At 39.1% G+C, this 18,843-nt stretch overlaps 1 protein-coding gene across 5 annotated transcripts in view; it reads right to left on the reverse strand.

Annotated features, from left to right (window-relative positions):
- Window positions 1-1,679: 1,679 nt before the first annotated feature.
- The window catches only part of Rapgef4 (Rap guanine nucleotide exchange factor 4), a 214,962-nt gene continuing 197,798 nt past the window's right edge, over window positions 1,680-18,843 (reverse strand). For all 5 annotated transcript variants that reach the window (XM_076866656.2, XM_076866655.2, XM_076866657.2 and 2 more), the window contains 5 exons: window positions 17,674-17,724; window positions 15,857-15,944; window positions 15,385-15,449; window positions 5,678-5,732; window positions 1,680-2,659 (listed from right to left, as the gene is read on the reverse strand). In XM_076866656.2, coding sequence (XP_076722771.1) covers window positions 2,532-2,659; window positions 5,678-5,732; window positions 15,385-15,449; window positions 15,857-15,944; window positions 17,674-17,724 — 387 coding nt within the window. In that variant the 3' untranslated portion in view covers window positions 1,680-2,531. The remainder of the gene's footprint in view (window positions 2,660-5,677; window positions 5,733-15,384; window positions 15,450-15,856; window positions 15,945-17,673; window positions 17,725-18,843) is intronic.

Consider the following 18,843-nt stretch of genomic DNA (forward strand, 5'->3'; position numbering starts at 1 on the left):
GTAAAACTTTGAAGCTGAGTGAGGTCTAATGCTGAACAAAAATGATCTCAAGAAAATGTGTTCTGACTTTATTTTTTTTATTATTATTCTTGTGTAGTAAATCCCAGGATTGTACTTGCCTCTGGGTAGAAGGGATCATACTGCACAAAACACCCCTGCTCCTGGGGACTTTGAATGTTATGTAAATGAGCACTGAAAGGCATTTGCCTGCTCTAGCATTTCTCAAGGTGGGCTTTCATTGTGGGATGTTAAGAGATTCCAAAGGGCTGGGGTTGTAGCTCAGTGGTACAGTGCTTACCTAGCAGGTGTGAGGACCTGGGTTTGATTCCCCTAAATAAAAATAAATAAAAATAAAGGTCCATCCACAACTAAAATAATAAAAATATATATAAAAAAGAGAGACTCCAAAAGGACTTCTCAGGGCCTTTAAAATAGTAATAAATACTTAGAGTTCTTTCTAAGAATGGGGCCTATTATTAAGTGGTTCCCAAATTCATTCAAAGATCACATCTTTGGTGTCTTTGTTTGTTGTTGTTTTTACTTTGAAGTTGTGCTTCTGTTTTTGGAGAAACCACAAGTGAACTTGTGAATCTAGTATAGACTGGAACTTGCTCTGGAAAAAGCTGACATTAAAAAATAGAGGCATGACTAGAATTTAAAGAATTTTAGAAATCTCTTCATGAAATATTCACTAAGGGCTTAAATCACTGAGAAATGGCATGAGTATACCCCATACCAGTAGCTCTATAATCCCAAGGCTCTTTACAGCAGCAAAATTCCTAATGGCCCCAAAGTGAAGCAGTCACCAAATGTTCATCAGATCATCAATGGACAAAGTGTGGTGTCCACATACACGGGAAGATTACAATAGAAGGAATGAAATACTGATACAAGCTACAACCTGGAAGAACTCTGAAAACACTATGAAAGGAAAGAAAAGATACAAAAGGCCCCATATTGTATGATTCATTGATTGAAAATGTCCAGAGTAAATTCACAGATATAGAAAAGCACATTAGTGGTTGCCAGGGATTGGAAGAAGAGGAGAATAAGGAATGATTGCTAATGAGTATGAGATTTCTTTCAGGGATGAAAATCTGGAGGTAGACAGGGATGATTATCTTGTAGTCTTGTTAATATGCTAAAAAAATACCACTGGACTGTGCACTTTCAAAAATTTTTATATTTCAATTAAGAAATAATACTGGCTAGGGGTGTAGCTCAGTGGTAGAGTTTGTGCTTAGTATGGGTGAGGCCCTGGGTTCCATTCTCAGCACCAGGAAAAAAAAAAAAAAAAAAAAGAAAAGAAAAAAAGAGAAATCCAGCACGCTACCATAATACATGTTTATCTTTCATATTTTAGGAACAGAAAACAACACAACTATTTCTTGTCAACAAGTATATTTAATGAAGGTACTAGAGGTTATTTACAGAAGATATACATACATACAATTCCTACACATTAAATGTAGTCTTATTGTGAAAACAGAAAAAAAAATGTACTCCAAAATTACATACTAAATAAAATAAATAAAAAGTAATTATTTGGCACAATATCTATTATGTAGCAAATAAATAACTCTATACCATTGATTGGATGAACTATTTACAATCTATTTGAAAGTGCAAAACAATTGTTGAAAATTAAGATATTTGTAATAACATTTAAATCCAGAAAATATGTTATTTTTTTTAAAATCAGTAACAATAAATTTGTAGCTGAAAGGTTTTTTTTTTTTAATGCCCAGGAAAATATTTTAATTTTGAAAAACATTTTGTGCATATTGTGCTCTTCGGAAATGTTATTTTTTATCTTAACGCTGGCAATTTTAAGAACCTTGGTGTTACTGAGTTGGAATTCTTATATAAGTAATCCTGATTTGTAAATTTAAAAAAGATACATTGTAAACATAAATATTATTCTATCTATCATTCAGAAATTACAGACCAGTCCTCTCTAAATTACATAAGTAGCCATAATGTTTTATAGTAGTGTGGTCAGGTTCTGTTCCTTAAGAGGTAAGATTATGTGGATGGAAGAATACAACCTAGCATGTGGACTTTAACAGATTCCTTAACACTTTGCCCAAACCCCATACTCCAAATCAAGATGTTGAATTAAAAATGATGAAACTACATCACCACTGATGTGTCCAAATGGATTCCGTTGGTAGAACATTTTGCACTGTAAACATTCTCCAAAGAAACATCAGGAGCTTGAGATTCCCCTTGACAGTGGTGTTTCTACTGAGCTCTTCATGTGGGCCTTATGAAGATGGCACAACTGGAAATGAAACAGGGTGACTACACTGGGGGTTTCTAAGCTAGCGTGTGTAAGCTTTATGCAAGTCAAATCATTTCTTCTCTTCTCATGTAGTCAGTAAGCTGAATGCAGCCCTGAGATGTCTCAGGATGTGTTTTTGCTTGTTTTGTAGAATTCTCTAGTGGTGATACAGTCAATGGTAGCATCAAAGGCATTTTTTGAAAGATTGTGGACTGGAGACAAATCATTGCTTGGGCATTTTAGATGTCTATGGCCTACGGGGCTCTAATCGGTGTGACATCTGTGATAAAGTTCTCTGGTTGTCAATCACATTTAATTGCCGAACATAACTCCGGACATCCTGATGGTTCTTGTTAGCTTGCGCTGCATCAGGATCTGTTGGAAGAAGAGGAGGAGAATTGGCATTGCATAATGTATGCATATAGATACAGCTTTATTTTCCCCATTGACTCATTATGCTTATCACAGATTCCTGGGTTCTGTCAAGACCTTTCAACCTACCACATTCACTGGAATATTTCTACTTGCTTGTTCCTTCTCCTCTCTTCTATCCCCCAATCTTCTTTTCTTCCCTGGAATCATCTCTTTTGATCATTTCCCTCTGTATTGCATATTGTTTTTTTAAAAAAGAATAAAGGGCACAAAAAAGGGGGAGGGGAAGCATCTGTCTGATAGCCCCTGCTGACAAGTGAAAACTGTTTCCCCTAACCAGCCCATCTCTGTGTCTCACTGTCTCTTCCTCTTTTGATCCAGATGAGGGCTAATGTCAAAAGACAATTTTATCAGCTCATCGCAAAAGCACTTTACCACCTGGACCAAACTGAAGGAAGCCAGAGAGATTATCAGGTCATGACTGTCCCCTTCACTTGCAGGCAGTACACAGCAATGCTATGCAGATTGTATGTTCTTACAAACTGTCCAGGTTCATAGAAAACCACAACTTAATGACTTCTACCAGACTTTCAATTCTGAGGCTGCTTGTTCTGAAAACCCAGTTACCACTCTATTGTGATCCAAGCATGTGAGCTACTGGGCTATCAAAGAGGTTAACTGATTTCATTCAAACCAGAGTGGCAAGAAAACCCCATGCTCACAGCCCTGTGAAGACATTATACGAGAATGAGGAAGGCCACTCTTGATAGTGCTGAACTGGAAGCACAGGTCCCTTGGGAAGTGACTACTAAGCTCCCAAATATCACTGCCCTGTGGGAATCTGTGCCCAGAGTTGCTAGATCTTTCTTTTCTTTGTCTTTCTTTCTTTCTTTTTTTTTTTTTTTTTTTTTGATGAACAGGAAATCTAAATTTTTTTCCATGAGAATTCCTTCAATTCTTAAATGGTGACATTTCAAAATAAAAGGGGAAAATGCTATTTTGATCCAACACCTCTGCTGTGGTCCATGAGCTACCTCCCTCCCATGGCTTAGGGACTTTGGTCTAGTTGGACACTGAGAGTGGTCAAATGGGAGTCTGGACTGCTGGCCAGGGGTCTGTCCCCACCATAGTACACTACTTTCTGCAGCCCAGTTGCTCCTGTTAGATCTACCCACCATTCCCCAAGACAATTAGAATGCCATCTGCATATGGAGTGAAGGGGAGTATTGCAGGTCTGAACACAGAAAAGCAGAGAGAAGATACAAAGGCCCCTACCCGCTGTAAGAAGAAACTCATCAGTATAATTATCACATATAAATAATACCACAGTGAACTGCAGAACACATTGTGCTTAATTTCCTCTGCTTCTCACTGGCAGTGTACTCTACATGTACAATATACTGTAATTACATTGTACATATTCCCACAATGTTTATGAGTCTATTCCTATAGCTTTATCTATAGATTGTTGACTTCAGAGCTGAGCAGCTGTTGTTTACCAGCAGTCACTGATAACTTCAACAAATGCAGTGGAGAGTTTTTTAAAAAAATAATTTCCCTCTACTTCTCTCAGAGAAGACATAGGAAAATGTAAAATTTATTTCCAAAGGGGCTCGTGTAACAAAGCAGATTCTATCATGGTTCTTCTTTGGTTCTTAAACCTCACTGAGAACCTGTCAAGATCATGAACCCTCTCAGGCAAACAGGAGTTTGCATATAATTTTAGGAATTTCCTGGACCCCCGAAGGATCATGGATTCTAGATGATAAGCCCCTCTTCTACGTGGTATTACTCATCTAGTCTCATTTCACTTGCACAACTGCTTTAAGATTGTGTTTTTACACATAGTAAATCACTACAGGCAAAGATAGGAGACATTTTAAATCTGGTAGAATCCACATAGGAATAGTAGATGATATGCAAGACCAGTTTCATTTTGGAAGTCAGAGAAGAACAATCATTTGAATTAACTTTTTTCAAGGTCTAATATCTCCCATTATCAAGATTACTTGCCCCAGATTTTCCCCCACTGAACACTAAAAAAAAAATGGCATCCCATGTTGCCAAACTCTGGCTTTGGACCAACTCTGTACTGCAAAGAGCAAACCTTTCTGTTTAATAAAGCAAGAACCTTCTAGTCTCTTGGCATTGTGCCTATGGGAGAGAATGGTTCTGGTAAGCTTATAGTCAGACCCACGTCATTTTATCATATTGTATTAACAAGCCAAATTTCTTCAAATGACTCATACAATAACGTTAGCAAAAAACTTCACAGGGTCCACCTCCTTACTCCCAAACAAGATTGAGGGGGCCAAAGCTTCGCCTCTCACCCAAAAGCCCAGTCCAGAGGAGACCGCAGCACTGGTGCTACAACTCAGCTCCTGACAGATTACAATTGTCACATATCATTAGTAATATTTTTATGCATATGAAAGCATGGCATTATACCAATTCTTGTGATACATGTTCACATTTTCAAAGAGCACCTCAAATTCCCTCCGATACTCCAAATAAAAAATCCTGCCAGGGGACTTTTTACAAAAGTGCTATAAACATGAATGCATTCTTGCAACACCCTGAGAAACAATAAATAATATCTTCCCCAGTTTATAAATGAAAGAACTGAGTCATCAAGGGTTGATGTTGCTGTGAGTTTCTCAACATCAAGCAATGAGTCATACAGAGAGCTGGTTGGAGGCACTTTGTTGGCTACTGTGTCCTAGTTGTTTCTAGCCATACTGGAAAAAAGCAAGTTGATTCTCTTTAAATCCATTCACAACATAGTATTCCTATGGCTGTTTTCTAGTTTTACAACAATGTAAATATATATTTTTTTTGTTTGTTTTACAACAGCAAAACAAAGTCCTTCAACCCAAAACCCAAGTTGCAAGGAATTCATGGTCCAAAGTGCCTCTGACACAATCAGACACTGTCCAGACTACTACAGTGTCTCAGTGGGCTCATTAAAAAGGACTTAATCACCAAGATCTCCATTGCGTCGTGTAGCAGCACTGAACTTACTGAAGGGCTGGCTCCTGTAGTACCTCACTGTTCTGGCAGTGTTTGCAATCATGCGCTAAGAGGAAAAAAACAGAAAAAGAAAAAAGAAGACAGAAATGCAAGTCAGCTTAGTGTTTAATCCAAAAAGGAAAACAAACCATTATTTATTTTGTCTATGCTTGGTATCATCAGAAACAGGATGTTCTAAGACGTCGACTATCTGAAGAGCTGGTTGATGTATAACGTTTTTAATAACTTTAAAGGGCACCCATATTCAGAGGCACTGGGCATTTTCAGGTAAGTAATATTAATAGCCTAACTCTATTCTCATTGTTTGCTTCTTCCCTACAATGTAAAAGCATTCCTGAGACTGTAAATTAATGCTCAGAAATAGTTTTCATCATCGTAACAATGGCCAATGTGAATTTATAAGAGAACTTGTAACTATCCCAGATTTGAAAGAGGATTAGTTTGTCAAGTTTCTCATAGTAAATAGGCTTCAGCAATGAGGTATTAGATTATATGCACTGAATGGTAAGTCCAAGTATTCTCCATATAATTTTTTTTAATTAGTCATTGATGGACTTTATTTGTTTATTTACTTATTTACATGTGGTGCTGAGAATCGAACCCAGTGCCTTGCACATGCTAGCCAAGCGTTTTATCACTGAGCCACAACCCCAGCCCCCTCCATATAAATTTTTGTCACATACTATGCATTCTGACCTTCCTAGTATTCCAGCAAAACTGTATATTTCAATGTTAATCCTGATTGTCTTACTTTCTTCTTTCTTTGCATACTTTAGAAAACCAGAAAAATATCAGGACAAAGTAAAAAAAACATTTAGAATATTACTTCACAGAGTAAACTCATTAATATTTTGGTACATTTATTTCCAGCATTTAAGAAATGAATATGTAAAATCACATTTAAAAATTAAAGTCATACTGTGTATACATATGTTATTTTGGCTTGAATTTTCTACATTGCATTGTGATCATTCTCCATGTTATTTGCATTTCAAAACATTTTTTAAATGAGCATCAAATGGACAGATCATAACATATTTAAACTTTGTTAATTTTGTCATCACGTGATCTTAATTTCTTTGTAGAGTTTTGTTTGCGACAAAGAATAAGAAGGAGTCTTTATGCTGAAGTCAATTAAACAAAAGGGGGGAAAAATGAAAATGAAGGACAGAAACAGAGAATCCTCAATCTCTGTGGAAAAACACTGGTGAGACCCAAGAACCATTTTTTTAATCAGGATGTATATTTCTTGCTCACAATATTTTAACAATAGCTGGGCCCCCCATCCCTGGCCTGTTTGAAGACACCTTCACTGCCCAGATTCTATGGAGCATTCTGTAGACATAGTGGATTAGTTGAAACATTAGCAGAAAATTGTTAAGGCTCCACCCAGGGGAAGAGACTCCTCAATTTCTGAGGGGTTGTATAATTTCAGTTCCCGTTTTCTTCTCTCACAGATCCTTGGCTTACTAAAGTATAAGAAAATGACTTTGAGGAAAACTTATGTAGTATAGAAAAAAGAAATAGAAAAGTCAAGGCCTTACAAATATACTGTGAGCATCAAAATACCTCGATGAATACCAGTGCTTTGTAAGCATGACATGACCCACGTCTACACTGGATGATTTCTCACACACAAAGAAGCAATCGAAAAAGTTTGAACTTCACTTTCATAAAAGATCCTAAAAACCAGAACGTCTGTTGATCAGCATGAAAAATATATTACAAATACCTCCAAGAAAATGCAACATACAATGTATAATTAGCCTCTGATATATGGAGCCCTGAAATAAACAGTAACTATGATAATTTCCCTGCTAATTTACTTTAAGTTGTTTTTTCACTTCTCGAAAGGCTTTCCATCCGAAGGGCACAAGTATATTCCATGTAGAATTATTGTAATTCTTCAGATATTGAATGGAGTGTAATTACTGAAAACCCTGGGAAATGCTGCCAGTGTGCCCCTCTGAAGAATAATAAAACAATTAGCAGGGGTCAGAAACCTCTTCCTATACCATTCTGTAGGGAGTAATTGTTCTGCTTTTTAGTTTTGAAAGCTAAAACATTTCATTCTGACTTCGGCTTTAGACTACTCTTTATAGCTATACTCCCAGGCTTCATAATTTTTAGCTCATTATGTAGTTTAAAATGTGAGAACAATTGTTTAAATCAGTAATTTCCAGCTCTGAAGTTCATTCTACCTTTCTAAATCTTTGATTAATTTTAACAATGGTTTTAATTTTGACGTATCCTTTTTAATTGTACTCAAAGATAACTTCAGCTTAACTTCAAAATCCAAATCTGGCTTTACAACGAGGTCCATTCTCTTCCTTTGTGAGGTCTAGACAATAGTGTTTAATGGTGTGAACCTACAGTAGCTACGCAGGAACCCCGCTAGCATTGCTGGTCAGTGCATGGTTACGGAACACTCTCAGGAGGCCATAGAAGGGTTAAACTGATATTTTAACCCACACCTTTTCGCACCCATTACACATGCAATATCTAATATGCTACTGAGATTTCAGAAGACATCTCCAGGGGTTCACAGTGCCTTCCATAGCCTGCCTATAAACTGCATCTTACCACTGAATGTATCCTACAATGGGGACTGCATGACCTCTAAGGACAGCCTTTTTTGTTTATAGAGACTTCTTACTTCTATAAATTTATTATTTTGAGTCAAAATCTTTCTCCCTTCACTTTTCACTCATTGATCCTAGTTGGAGTTCTGGAGTCATAATAAGTTTGGTCCCTTTTTAAGAAGTCAGTTCTTCAGATACTTTAAGTCAACTCGTATAGATATCTTCCTACCCCAGTCTTTTCTCCAATAGTTCAAAAATTTTTTTTAACAATTCTTCTTAAGACACCTTTAGTTCTCTCTGGACAGGCTCCAATGTAATGCCTAAGTCTGAACTAATTGTAGAGTGGAGAGAAATGATCTTCCTTTGTTCCTTGACTTAGCTGATTCTATCTAAGTTCATAATTCAAAAAAAACAAAAAAACAGCACCACCACACCCTCTGCCCCCATATGACTGACATCTGTTGAACTAACAGGAATTAAACCTCTTGGTCTGCTTCATTCAGCTGCTGTGTGGAGGCAGCTTCCTGCTCTGAAGTTAGTTGACTCTGCGGACCAAAGCAGAGGATCTTACATTTATCTCCACTAAAATCTATCTAGAGTCTCCGCATCTTTCTGCAGACTAAGCCCCATGTGCTGTCTTTGATGGCAGACGACTATTTCTTCATTGGTGTTCTCAATCAAGTTTGGCCAAAACCAAGGTTAAAGAGAGGTAGGCTTCATTATCCAACTGCCACAACAGGAACGGAGCCAAAAATTACACCCTAGGCTCAGAGGTCCTGCCACAGCAGGTTGGCCTGCCTGGAGCCGGCCAGGCAACTCTCTATAATGCTAGGCCCGGGGAAGTGCCTGATTACTCCAAAGTAGAGCTTCTCATCTTTTTTTCCATCCCAGCAAACCTGAGGTTGATGACACACACTCCCATTAGCAACTGGCTCATTACGACAGCAATCGGTAATTCAGGGGTGAATGTGGGGTGAACATGATCCTTTAAAAGATGCTTCCAGTCGGTGTAGAGGGCAGACTGAACCCTTTTCGCCACCCCCTGAACTGATTTTTCTTGGGACTAATTCTAAGCCTAGGTCTTCAGATCTTGTTTGCAAAAATTAATGTTTTTGCAGTTCCTGGCCTACTGGGGTGAAGGATGGGCCCAATTGATGGCTGATGAATTCCCCTTAGGACATGCACTCCAGAGGGAAGTGCACAGGGGGAAAATGAGGTAATGAGTAGAGAACTCTGTGATCACATTCATGTGTCTATTTATTTATATCTATAGCTGAAGACACAGTGACTCTGAAGCAGATGTCCTTCCTGGGGCCTGAGATGCTGTGTGACCTGTCCAAAGGTTCGTACAAAAAAAAGGGGGAGACTGGGCTGAGGTGTGGCTTGGTGGAACAGTGCTTGCCTAATATGTGTGACCACATAAAAATAAATAAATAAAATAAAATTAAGGTATTGTGTCCATCTATCTACAACTAAAAAAAAATAAATAAATTAAAGTGGTGGCAGGGACATCAACTGCTGCCTGCACTCCAGGCCTGAGCCTCCATTCCTGGAGCTCTGATGTAGGCAGTTCCATGCCAATCCAATGAGGTGTTACAAGTGCTTCTTCTCCCACTGGGGCTTTGTGATCTTTCTGTAGCACTACCCCTCAGGAGCAGGCTGGCCAAGTCATACCTGCACTGCCACCCAGATGTCAATAACAGAACTCTATAGCTCTCGGCCTTCCTGCCCTGCCCCTGCTGATTCTTGCTTCCCCTTACTCTCCTGCTGCTGAGGTGCAGACTTTTATGTCCACCTTTCAAGGTCAGACCAGCAGCCCTCCAGGCATTGCCACCTTCCACTGCTACACTCCAGACATGGCCAGAACAGCCTCCCTCTGCTCAGGCTATTCTGCCTCTCTGCTCGAGTCTTGGAGGAGCTGCTCCTGAACCTCAACCCTCTTCTAACTACAGCTTTGAACTGTTTTTGTCTTTCCTTCTGTTGACCTTTAAGATTTTTACCATTTCTGTTCTTAATGTTTCCCAGATTGCTTTTTCTTTTCTTATATTTCTATTCCTACTGATTTGATTCCCTTTCCATCTCTATTTCTATCAAACACAGGATCTCTGCCAATTATTCCTAGCTTAGCATGTATAAAACCTCATCTATCACATCTGATTATTTCTCTCCAACCTCACGTATTCACATATTTGAGACAAGAATTTTTTTTTTCCTACAAGATAGAAAAAAGTAAATTCTCTCTTCTACAAAGATTGTGCCCATGATAGCAACCAAATGGAAGTGCACAGTAGGGACCAGAGATAAAAGGGACCCAGAAGCTAAACCAGCTCTCACTGTATGCATCATTGAAAAAGGAGCCTGAGCCCTGTCCTCAGCTGTGGGTCTTTAATACATAAGGGGCATGTGACAGATACATATGTGTAACACAGGCACAATGGTCATGGTGTATCATATATATGATGGTCATGGGACATGGCAGTTCAGTGCCTGTCTAGTCACATGTGATATATATGCATATATCTTCACTCGGGGAGGGACACTAAAGAACAGGCACAGCATTCTGGGGAGGAGAGGAGACAGAATAATACCTAGAGAGGACCAGAGGCTAGGGAAACGTAACCTAACCTCGAATCAAGTCTCAGTTATGCAAAATGCTTTGGGTCACCTTGGTTAATTAAATTTTCTAATAAAATAGACCAAAAAAAAAAAAAAACTACTTGGATTCCATTTTTTAAAAATAGAAATCTTTTTAAAAATGCTTTAGTGGACTGCTCTTCCTAAGCCTGACACTGGTGTTTAATTGGGTGATTCCTATATTCAACAAATATTTCTTGCCTACTTACAACATATCAGACACACTTGTGGGTGCTAGAGAAATCTCAGTGGACAAAACAGGTAAGATACCTGATCCAGGGCACTTACATTCTTAGTGGAGACGACAGATGATGTAAACAAGATCATCTTGGATCACGAGCCCAGCTATCAAGCTGAGGTTATCTATCAGAGTGAGCTGGGTGTGGGCGAAACAGGGAAGTGGGTGGTCAGGAAAGATGACAGAGGAGAGGACATGAGCTGAGGCCTGAACCACGGGGGTGAGGCAGGTAAAGACTGGGGGAAGAACATATCAGGCAAAGGTGACAGCTAGGGCAAAATCCCTGAGGCTGGAAGGAAGAGAAAGAAGGCCAGTGTCTCCAACTTGGACTGAATACCGAGGAAATAGGGTGTGAGATGAGGCAGCAAGTCTGGGTTTTATCTGTTACTATTACTATACGTAACATGGTTTGATTACCTATTACATCTGCATGAACTTCTCTGTCCTGTATTTTGCTTTTTGACTTGTCTTTCAATACTTTTGTGACCTAGTTTTTCTAACTGTTGTTGATGTTTTTGTTGGTGTTTAATATTTCACATTTTATCTTTTCAACTGCCTGTAATCTCATGAAGGACAAGGATAACTTTCTAGACATCTTTATGTTTGCTAGTAAAAAGTCCCTTTCCAGGACACTCCATATTTGGTGTGTTGCTTTGAAGGATGCCCTTTGGAAAACTTGCCTAAGCCTAGTCTGCGGAAGCTATATAAAGAGTAAACTCTGAATGTACTCCCATAGATCTCCTTTGTGTTGGAGACATTTGGGAACTGAATGGATTTGCTCATTTAGATTTTTAGAGATTCTTTTCTCCATAGCTTGAGGTAACAGGTTCAGAGATCCCTCCATGAGTCTTGGGATAATGTTATTGATGATAGATATTGCTCATTATGTAAGGTCATGCCTAGGGACACACACACAAAAAGGATTCAAAATATTTATCACCCTTATTGAATTAGCATCTGTTAATGCTTCCCGAAGTCTAGAGGTTTGCCCTATGCTTCTCATTCCTAAGAGAATTATGACCTCAAAAATCACATTCATAAATACATACACCTAAATATGGGTACATCTGAAACAGAACCAGCCTCCACGGCAGCAGCACTTGACCTACCAGCATGCTTCATGCAGCCGGAGACAGTGGCAGCCGGCCAGCATATTCTCCACTAATCCATTGCTAGTCTACCTTCTAAGTATTATAAATATTCATATATGCCATAGAACACTATGAAGGGCTTTATTCAAACATTTTTTGAATACTCCTTTATGTTCCCCCCAAATAAAAGAATGTCGGCCTTTTTTTAAAAAACATAAGGATCAGAGTGTGGATTCTCTTTTGTTCATATTCACAAGTCCTGAAAACCAATATGCAACAAATTCTCTAATCCTCATTTCAGATCTCAAGGGTGAAGATGTTCAAAATGAAAATGCTTAGGGTTGGCACAGTGATTTGCTATGACTGTGCAATGCTGCCACCAAGAAAAGACACCGGTGTTTCTGGGCACCCTGGTGACTTCTGCCCCCCTGGCAGGGCCTCCCTCTGGGGACACAGTCCACCATCCCCACACAAGCTGCCAGCTCTGTTAACACCAGGCCCTTGCTGATGGACGACTGGGAAGTGGCACTGACATCAACCTGGAACGAAAGACAGATCCTTCCCCAAAACACACAGGAATAGCATCAGCCACTAGCTGTAGTGTGTGGATAAAGGGAAGGGCTGGGCTGGTGTATGGGGAGAAAATGTTGGAAAACTAGCAAGGTTTAACAAAACATAATGAAATCTTTCTGAAATTGTTTCATTTTCTAGTAACACCTAGTTCATGGAAAGGCATTTAGGAAATCAAACTTTTTTCATGAAATGATTTATCAAATAAATACAATTTATAAAGTTGCTGCAGCCGAGGACTAACAGTACTTTTTCAATATCCTTTCTCCCTTCTCTTTCATAGAGCCCCATAACATTTAGTGGGGCACATGGATATACAAAATAGGGGATACATTTTCTAGGTTTCCTTTCATATGACTAAATTTCTGGCAGTGAAATGTGAGACAAGGGGGGTGTGCAACTTCTTCCTTATTTTTAATGGGAAGCAGCATCCTTCATCATCTCCTTTCCCCTCCCTGAAGCTGGGATGGAAGGGGGACATGATGGTCTACCAGCTTAGATCATATGAAATAGCAAGAGAGAGGAAGTGTGGTACCTTGTCTTTCTAGAGAGCAGAGCTGCCATGCCCACTCAGACGTTTCAGTAAGAAAGAAATAAACTTGTCTTGCTTAACCCCTCATTAATTTTGGTTTCCACTATTGCAGCCGAAATGTGATCTTAGCTAGTCAGTTGCTGTGAAGCAAAAGTGGACTCCCTGAGAGCAGGGGTTAAGGAACTCTTTACTCTGTGCTCAGCAAAAGGAACCCACTGCTGTGGGTATAAAGCACAAAAATGGGAAGGGGGCACTCTCCTAGTACACTGAACACTACCTTGACTTTTCCTTTGCAGGTTATGGATGGAGCACCAAGATCTAAAATCCCAGATGAAAAACCTTTTACCCCCTGCCCCCCTCCAACAGATGACCGGCTTGGTGCACTCTGCTGTTCTTATCTGCTCTGTTAACTTTAGTGATCAAAAGTTCTAAAGCTCAGTCAACCTTTTAGGAAACTCTAGCTTCAATACTTTTGTGCACATGTTGATTTTATAGTGCAGTGATTGGCTTAGCCACCCCTCAGTCTGCCCTTCTGCATAAAGTGATTCAGAAAGTAACTTTTCCCCACTTGCTGTAGCTTTCATTATAGAAAAATGGTTGTTTTAAAAAAGAATGCAGGGAAATTGTTTAATTCTCTCCATATTAATAAATGAGCAAAGAATTTTATTACTTTGATCAAAAAATTATTAAACTGATACAGTAATGGAAATATTTGTAGCTTGCCCTTGGTGTAGGAGTTGAGGAGAAAAACCACTGAGAAGTTTTGTGTCCTTTGGTGTAGAGTGTATTTGAGGAGTATGTGCTCATATTTCCTAAGAACTTAAGATATGGGAACTTAGTGCCCAGCAAGACCCATGCTTCCCTACCAGGCTTGGCTTTACCATAAGCTCACTCCTCAAGCTGAATGGTGCTGATCCTTATGGGATTACTGCAGGGTATTTCAAGTTCTCCTAGAGTCATACATACTAGGTCAATTTCTTTCTTTCTTTCTTTTTTACTTTTTTTTTTTTTTGTGGTGCTGAGGATTGAACCTAGGGCCTTGTGCATGCTAGGCAAGCACTCTACCAACTGAGCTATAATCCCAGCCCTATACTAGCTCAATTTCAAGAAACAATTAGAATTGCAGTTTTCTGATAAGAAGTCTATGGTTCAAAGGAAGACTCATGTACCATGAGTCATAACCCAAAGATGGATGGAGCAGGCATGATCCCCATGGAAAAGTGAAGTGTTGACTGAGTATTGAACCTCATGTCTCCTGAGCTCCAAGTCTTGGGCTTTTCCCACAGTGCCACATCCTCACATGTAAATCCAGTATGCGGCCAAAGGGTTCAGAGACAATGGAGCATTCTACTAATCTGTGCTGTGTAGCTAAAGAAAGGTTTTGGCATGACCTGCTTTATTGCTTCATGAAAAATAAGAAAATAAATACCAAAGTAACCATGTCAGACAACACTTTTTTTCTTGGGGGAGAGCAGGGTTGATTATGGGAGGGCGGTTGGAAAATACTGAATATGCATATGCCAGTTCCTCATTTGTTACCAAAATTTCTTCTTGTTAACAGAGAGTTTCAAGTTCCCTCTCTGAACTTGGGTAGACTTTATTGGGATGGGTAAGACACACTTAGATTAATACTCCATAATCAAGATCTGTATAGAGTTGCTTTTTACCTAGTGCACTAAAGTCAGGCTCTGCCGATAAACATTTCAAAGGCATCCTCGGGCAGTCTAGCTCCACAAACCTTACAACAAAACAACCACACAGAAGTCACTGGAACATTTGTGCATTTTAGCAACAGGCAGCCAGGGACAGAAACGCACAGCATAAAAGCTGGCTGCTGCTGTGAGCCACAGCACAAATACTATTCAATTTCACAAAAGAGAACTGACAGAATAAAATAGGTAGCCAATTTGAACCAAGTATTTCAAAACTCCTTTATGTGTAACTACCTTTTTAAACATGGCAGCGTATATGGAAATTATTTCCTTTATTAGTACAAATGCAAATTTTATTTTAAAAAAACATTGTGGTTAAAGTTATAATACTGCACGTACCATTTTTTCAAAGTTTACTAGATTGTCAATGAACGTCTTGTTCCCCTCATGAGTAAATGTCATATCTGTAAAGAAATAAAAGCCACATTCTAATCACTAACCGAAATATGTCATACTAAGAAAGTACAATAGCACCATTAGATTATGCAGGTGGATTTGCATAACACTGCAGTGGAATAGGGCTGATAATAGTTCCTTTTATGTTAGGTGTTTAACTTTCTAAATCACTTTACCTGAAATTAGTAAAATTTCTAAACTAACCTTCTGTTTCACTAACAATACTTCCAAATCATAGATTCCCTGTTCTTCCAATCATCTTCCAACCCCTTCTGAAAGTCAGGGCTCAGAGGAGGTGACAAAGAGGTGGAAGAATGGGATCACACTTCCCCAAGAGATGGATCTGATCAGATGTTGCTTGTCTTCCTTCCCCCAGGGCTCACCACCTCCTGGTCTGCATATGTTTTAGGATTACCTTTAATGAGTAGAGGCATGAAGGGGATGAGAGGGGGCTCCAGCTTAGCTGCTGTCAGCCTGTAAGCCCTGTGGTTTCTGGAAGGATCCTTAGGAGACAAAGAGATGCTGGTCAATGAGTGACACATACAACATGCCCCCTTTTACCTCCTAGCACACCAGTCATCCCACAGTTGGGTATTTTTGAATCAAATGTAGCTACAAAAGAAAGGTAGACTTAGTTAAAGATATTGATTTGCGTTTTAAAACAACTTCACATATGGCAGGACAATATTTTGTTTTCTGTTTCCGTTCTGGTTTGAAGGGGTGATTTGCCTAAAGGTGCCAAGGGGAGGAATGGAGGAACTTTAGGTAGGGCCAAAGGGAGGGAGGGGGCAAATGGGTAGAAATGATGATGGAATGAGTTAGTACATGTATGAAGACAAGAATGGTGTGAAAATATTTGTGTATAATCAGTGACTAGAAAAATTGTGTTCTATATGTGTAATATGAAATGAATTGCATTCTGCCATGGTGTTTGAAAGATCAGAATAAATAAATATTTTTTTAAAAAAAGAATACAAACAACAATAAGTGTTGGTGGGGATGGGGGAAAAAACACTCATACATTGCTGGCAGGACTGCAAATTGGTGTAGCCAATCTGGAAAGCAGTATGGAGATTCCTTGGAAAACTTGGAATGGAACCATCATTTGACCCAGTTATCCCACTCCTTGGTTTATACCCCAAATACTTAAAAACAGCATACTACAGGGACATAGCTATATCAATGTTTATAGCAACACAATTCACAATAGCTAAATTGTGGAACCAACCCAGATGCCCTTCAGTAGATGAATAGATAGGGAAACATTGGTATATATACACAATGGAACATTACTCAGCATTAAAAGAGAATAAAATCATGGCATTTACAGGTAAATGGATGGAGTTGAAGAATATAATGCTAAGTGAAGTAAGCCAATTCTAAAAAACCAAAGGCCAAATGATTTTTTTTTTTTTTGAAATGAGGATGCTGATTCATAATGGCCATGGGGTGGGGGGAGTATGGAAGGAATGGAGGAACTTTAGATAGGGCAAAGGGGAGGGAGGAGAAGGAAGTGGGTAAGGGGGTAGGAATGGTGGCAGAATGAGTTAGACATCATTACCTAGGTACATGTATGAAGACACGAATGGTGTGAAAATACCTTGTGTATAATCAGTGAATTGAAAAATTGTGCTCTATATGTGTAATATGAAATGAATTGCATTCTGCCATCATGTATAACAAATTAGAATAAATAAATAATTTAACTTTAAAAAAAGTAAATATGAAACCAGTAAAACTTGGAGAGTTTCCTTCCCCTGAAGCCCTGCCTCCTCCCTGGGAGGTTGGCTCAAGGTTCCCTCTACCTGCTTACCTGCCTGCAGGTTCTGACTTGCCCCATGAAACCATCCCATGGCTCCTAGCAAGTCCCACTCACTCTTTTTCTTTCTGTTAACACCTCCCAGCCAATGGGGAAAAATAATTTTGGCAAGCCAAGAGATATGCAGCATCCAATCCACAGCCAACCTGAGCTGGATGGAAAGGACCCCATTACACTGCTTTTCTTAGTTACACAAATTGACCTTATGTGGGACATAAGTCCTCTTTAAGTTAGTTCCTGAGGGTGCCATTCATTAGTCAGACATGCTTGTTTTAGCACACTAAAAGGGATCATAAACTTCTTAAAGTCATACAAGGACAGATAAAATTTCCGAAATGAGAACTTCAATTCAGTTAATCAGAAATTGGATTAATGCAGACAGTGAACAGAATAAAGGAGCCACTGTCACTTACCATTAAACTTTCAAACTCTGCATAGAACTTCTTGAACTTGCTTGGCAGTTTCTGTTAATGAAATGAAAATGCCAGATGAATATGTCAGATTCAATATCTAGAAATGTATCATGTGTTACCATTTCTAGGTAGGAGAAACATATTTCTTTTGACTCTTCATCAAACATCTCTGAGACAGGGCAGTTTATAATCTCTCCTGTCACTTGAGAATCATCTTCTGGAATACAGAGAACTTGACTTTTCAAGGTCTTAATCTAGTTGAGCCAAAAGTAACTATAAATGCTATAGTATTACTGCTTTTAGTTTGTGTATATGTGTGTGTGTGTGTGTGTGTGTTATTGTGTGTGTATGTATATATATATATGTGTGTGTGTGTGTGTGTGTGTGTGTGTATTTTTTTGTAGTGGGGATTAAACCCAGAGGTACTTTACCACTGAGCCACATTCCCAGTTCCTTTTTTAATATTTATTTTTCAGTTGTAGTTGGACACAATACCTTTATTTCACTTATTTATATTTATGTGGTGCTGAGGATCGAACCCAGGGTCCCGCACGTGCGAGGCGAGCGCTCTACTGCTGAGCCACAACCCCAGCCCTTTTCCCAGTTCTTTTTAATTTTTTAGGCAGGGTTTTGTTAAATTGCAGAGGGCCTTGCTAAGTTGCTAAGGCTGGCTTCAAACTTGCAATCCTCCTGCTTCAGCTTCCTGAGTTGCTGGGACTACATGCATGTGCCATTGTGACCAGCATTCTTTTATAAAATTTTCTGAACTGAATGATTCATAAAGAGAACTGCACTTCCCAAACTCATATAAGTGACCTGGACCCCTCATTCCCTTTTTAAAACTCTCTGATTCTCACAATCATAAATTTAGACCAGAGAATATTAGAATCAAAAGAGATTTAGAAACTGCTCAACCTTCCTCCTTTACAAAGTAAGCTACGTGACAACAGGACCTTTACCAGTTTTGTTACTGCTATTCCCTCAGTGCCTAGGAGAGTGAAGGTTATATAGAAGGTGCTCAATAAATATTCATCCAACTTAAGCCTGAGTTTTACAGGTGGAAGAAATTAGGTCTCAGTTAAGATGACTGGACCAAAGTCACGCAGCTGGTTGTCATCAGTGCTGCTGGAATTCATATCACCTCTCTGCTTTCCTATCTCATCTCTTCTA

The sequence above is a fragment of the Callospermophilus lateralis genome, chromosome 9, assembly GCF_048772815.1.
Source record: "Callospermophilus lateralis isolate mCalLat2 chromosome 9, mCalLat2.hap1, whole genome shotgun sequence".
Lineage (NCBI taxonomy): Eukaryota > Metazoa > Chordata > Mammalia > Rodentia > Sciuridae > Callospermophilus > Callospermophilus lateralis.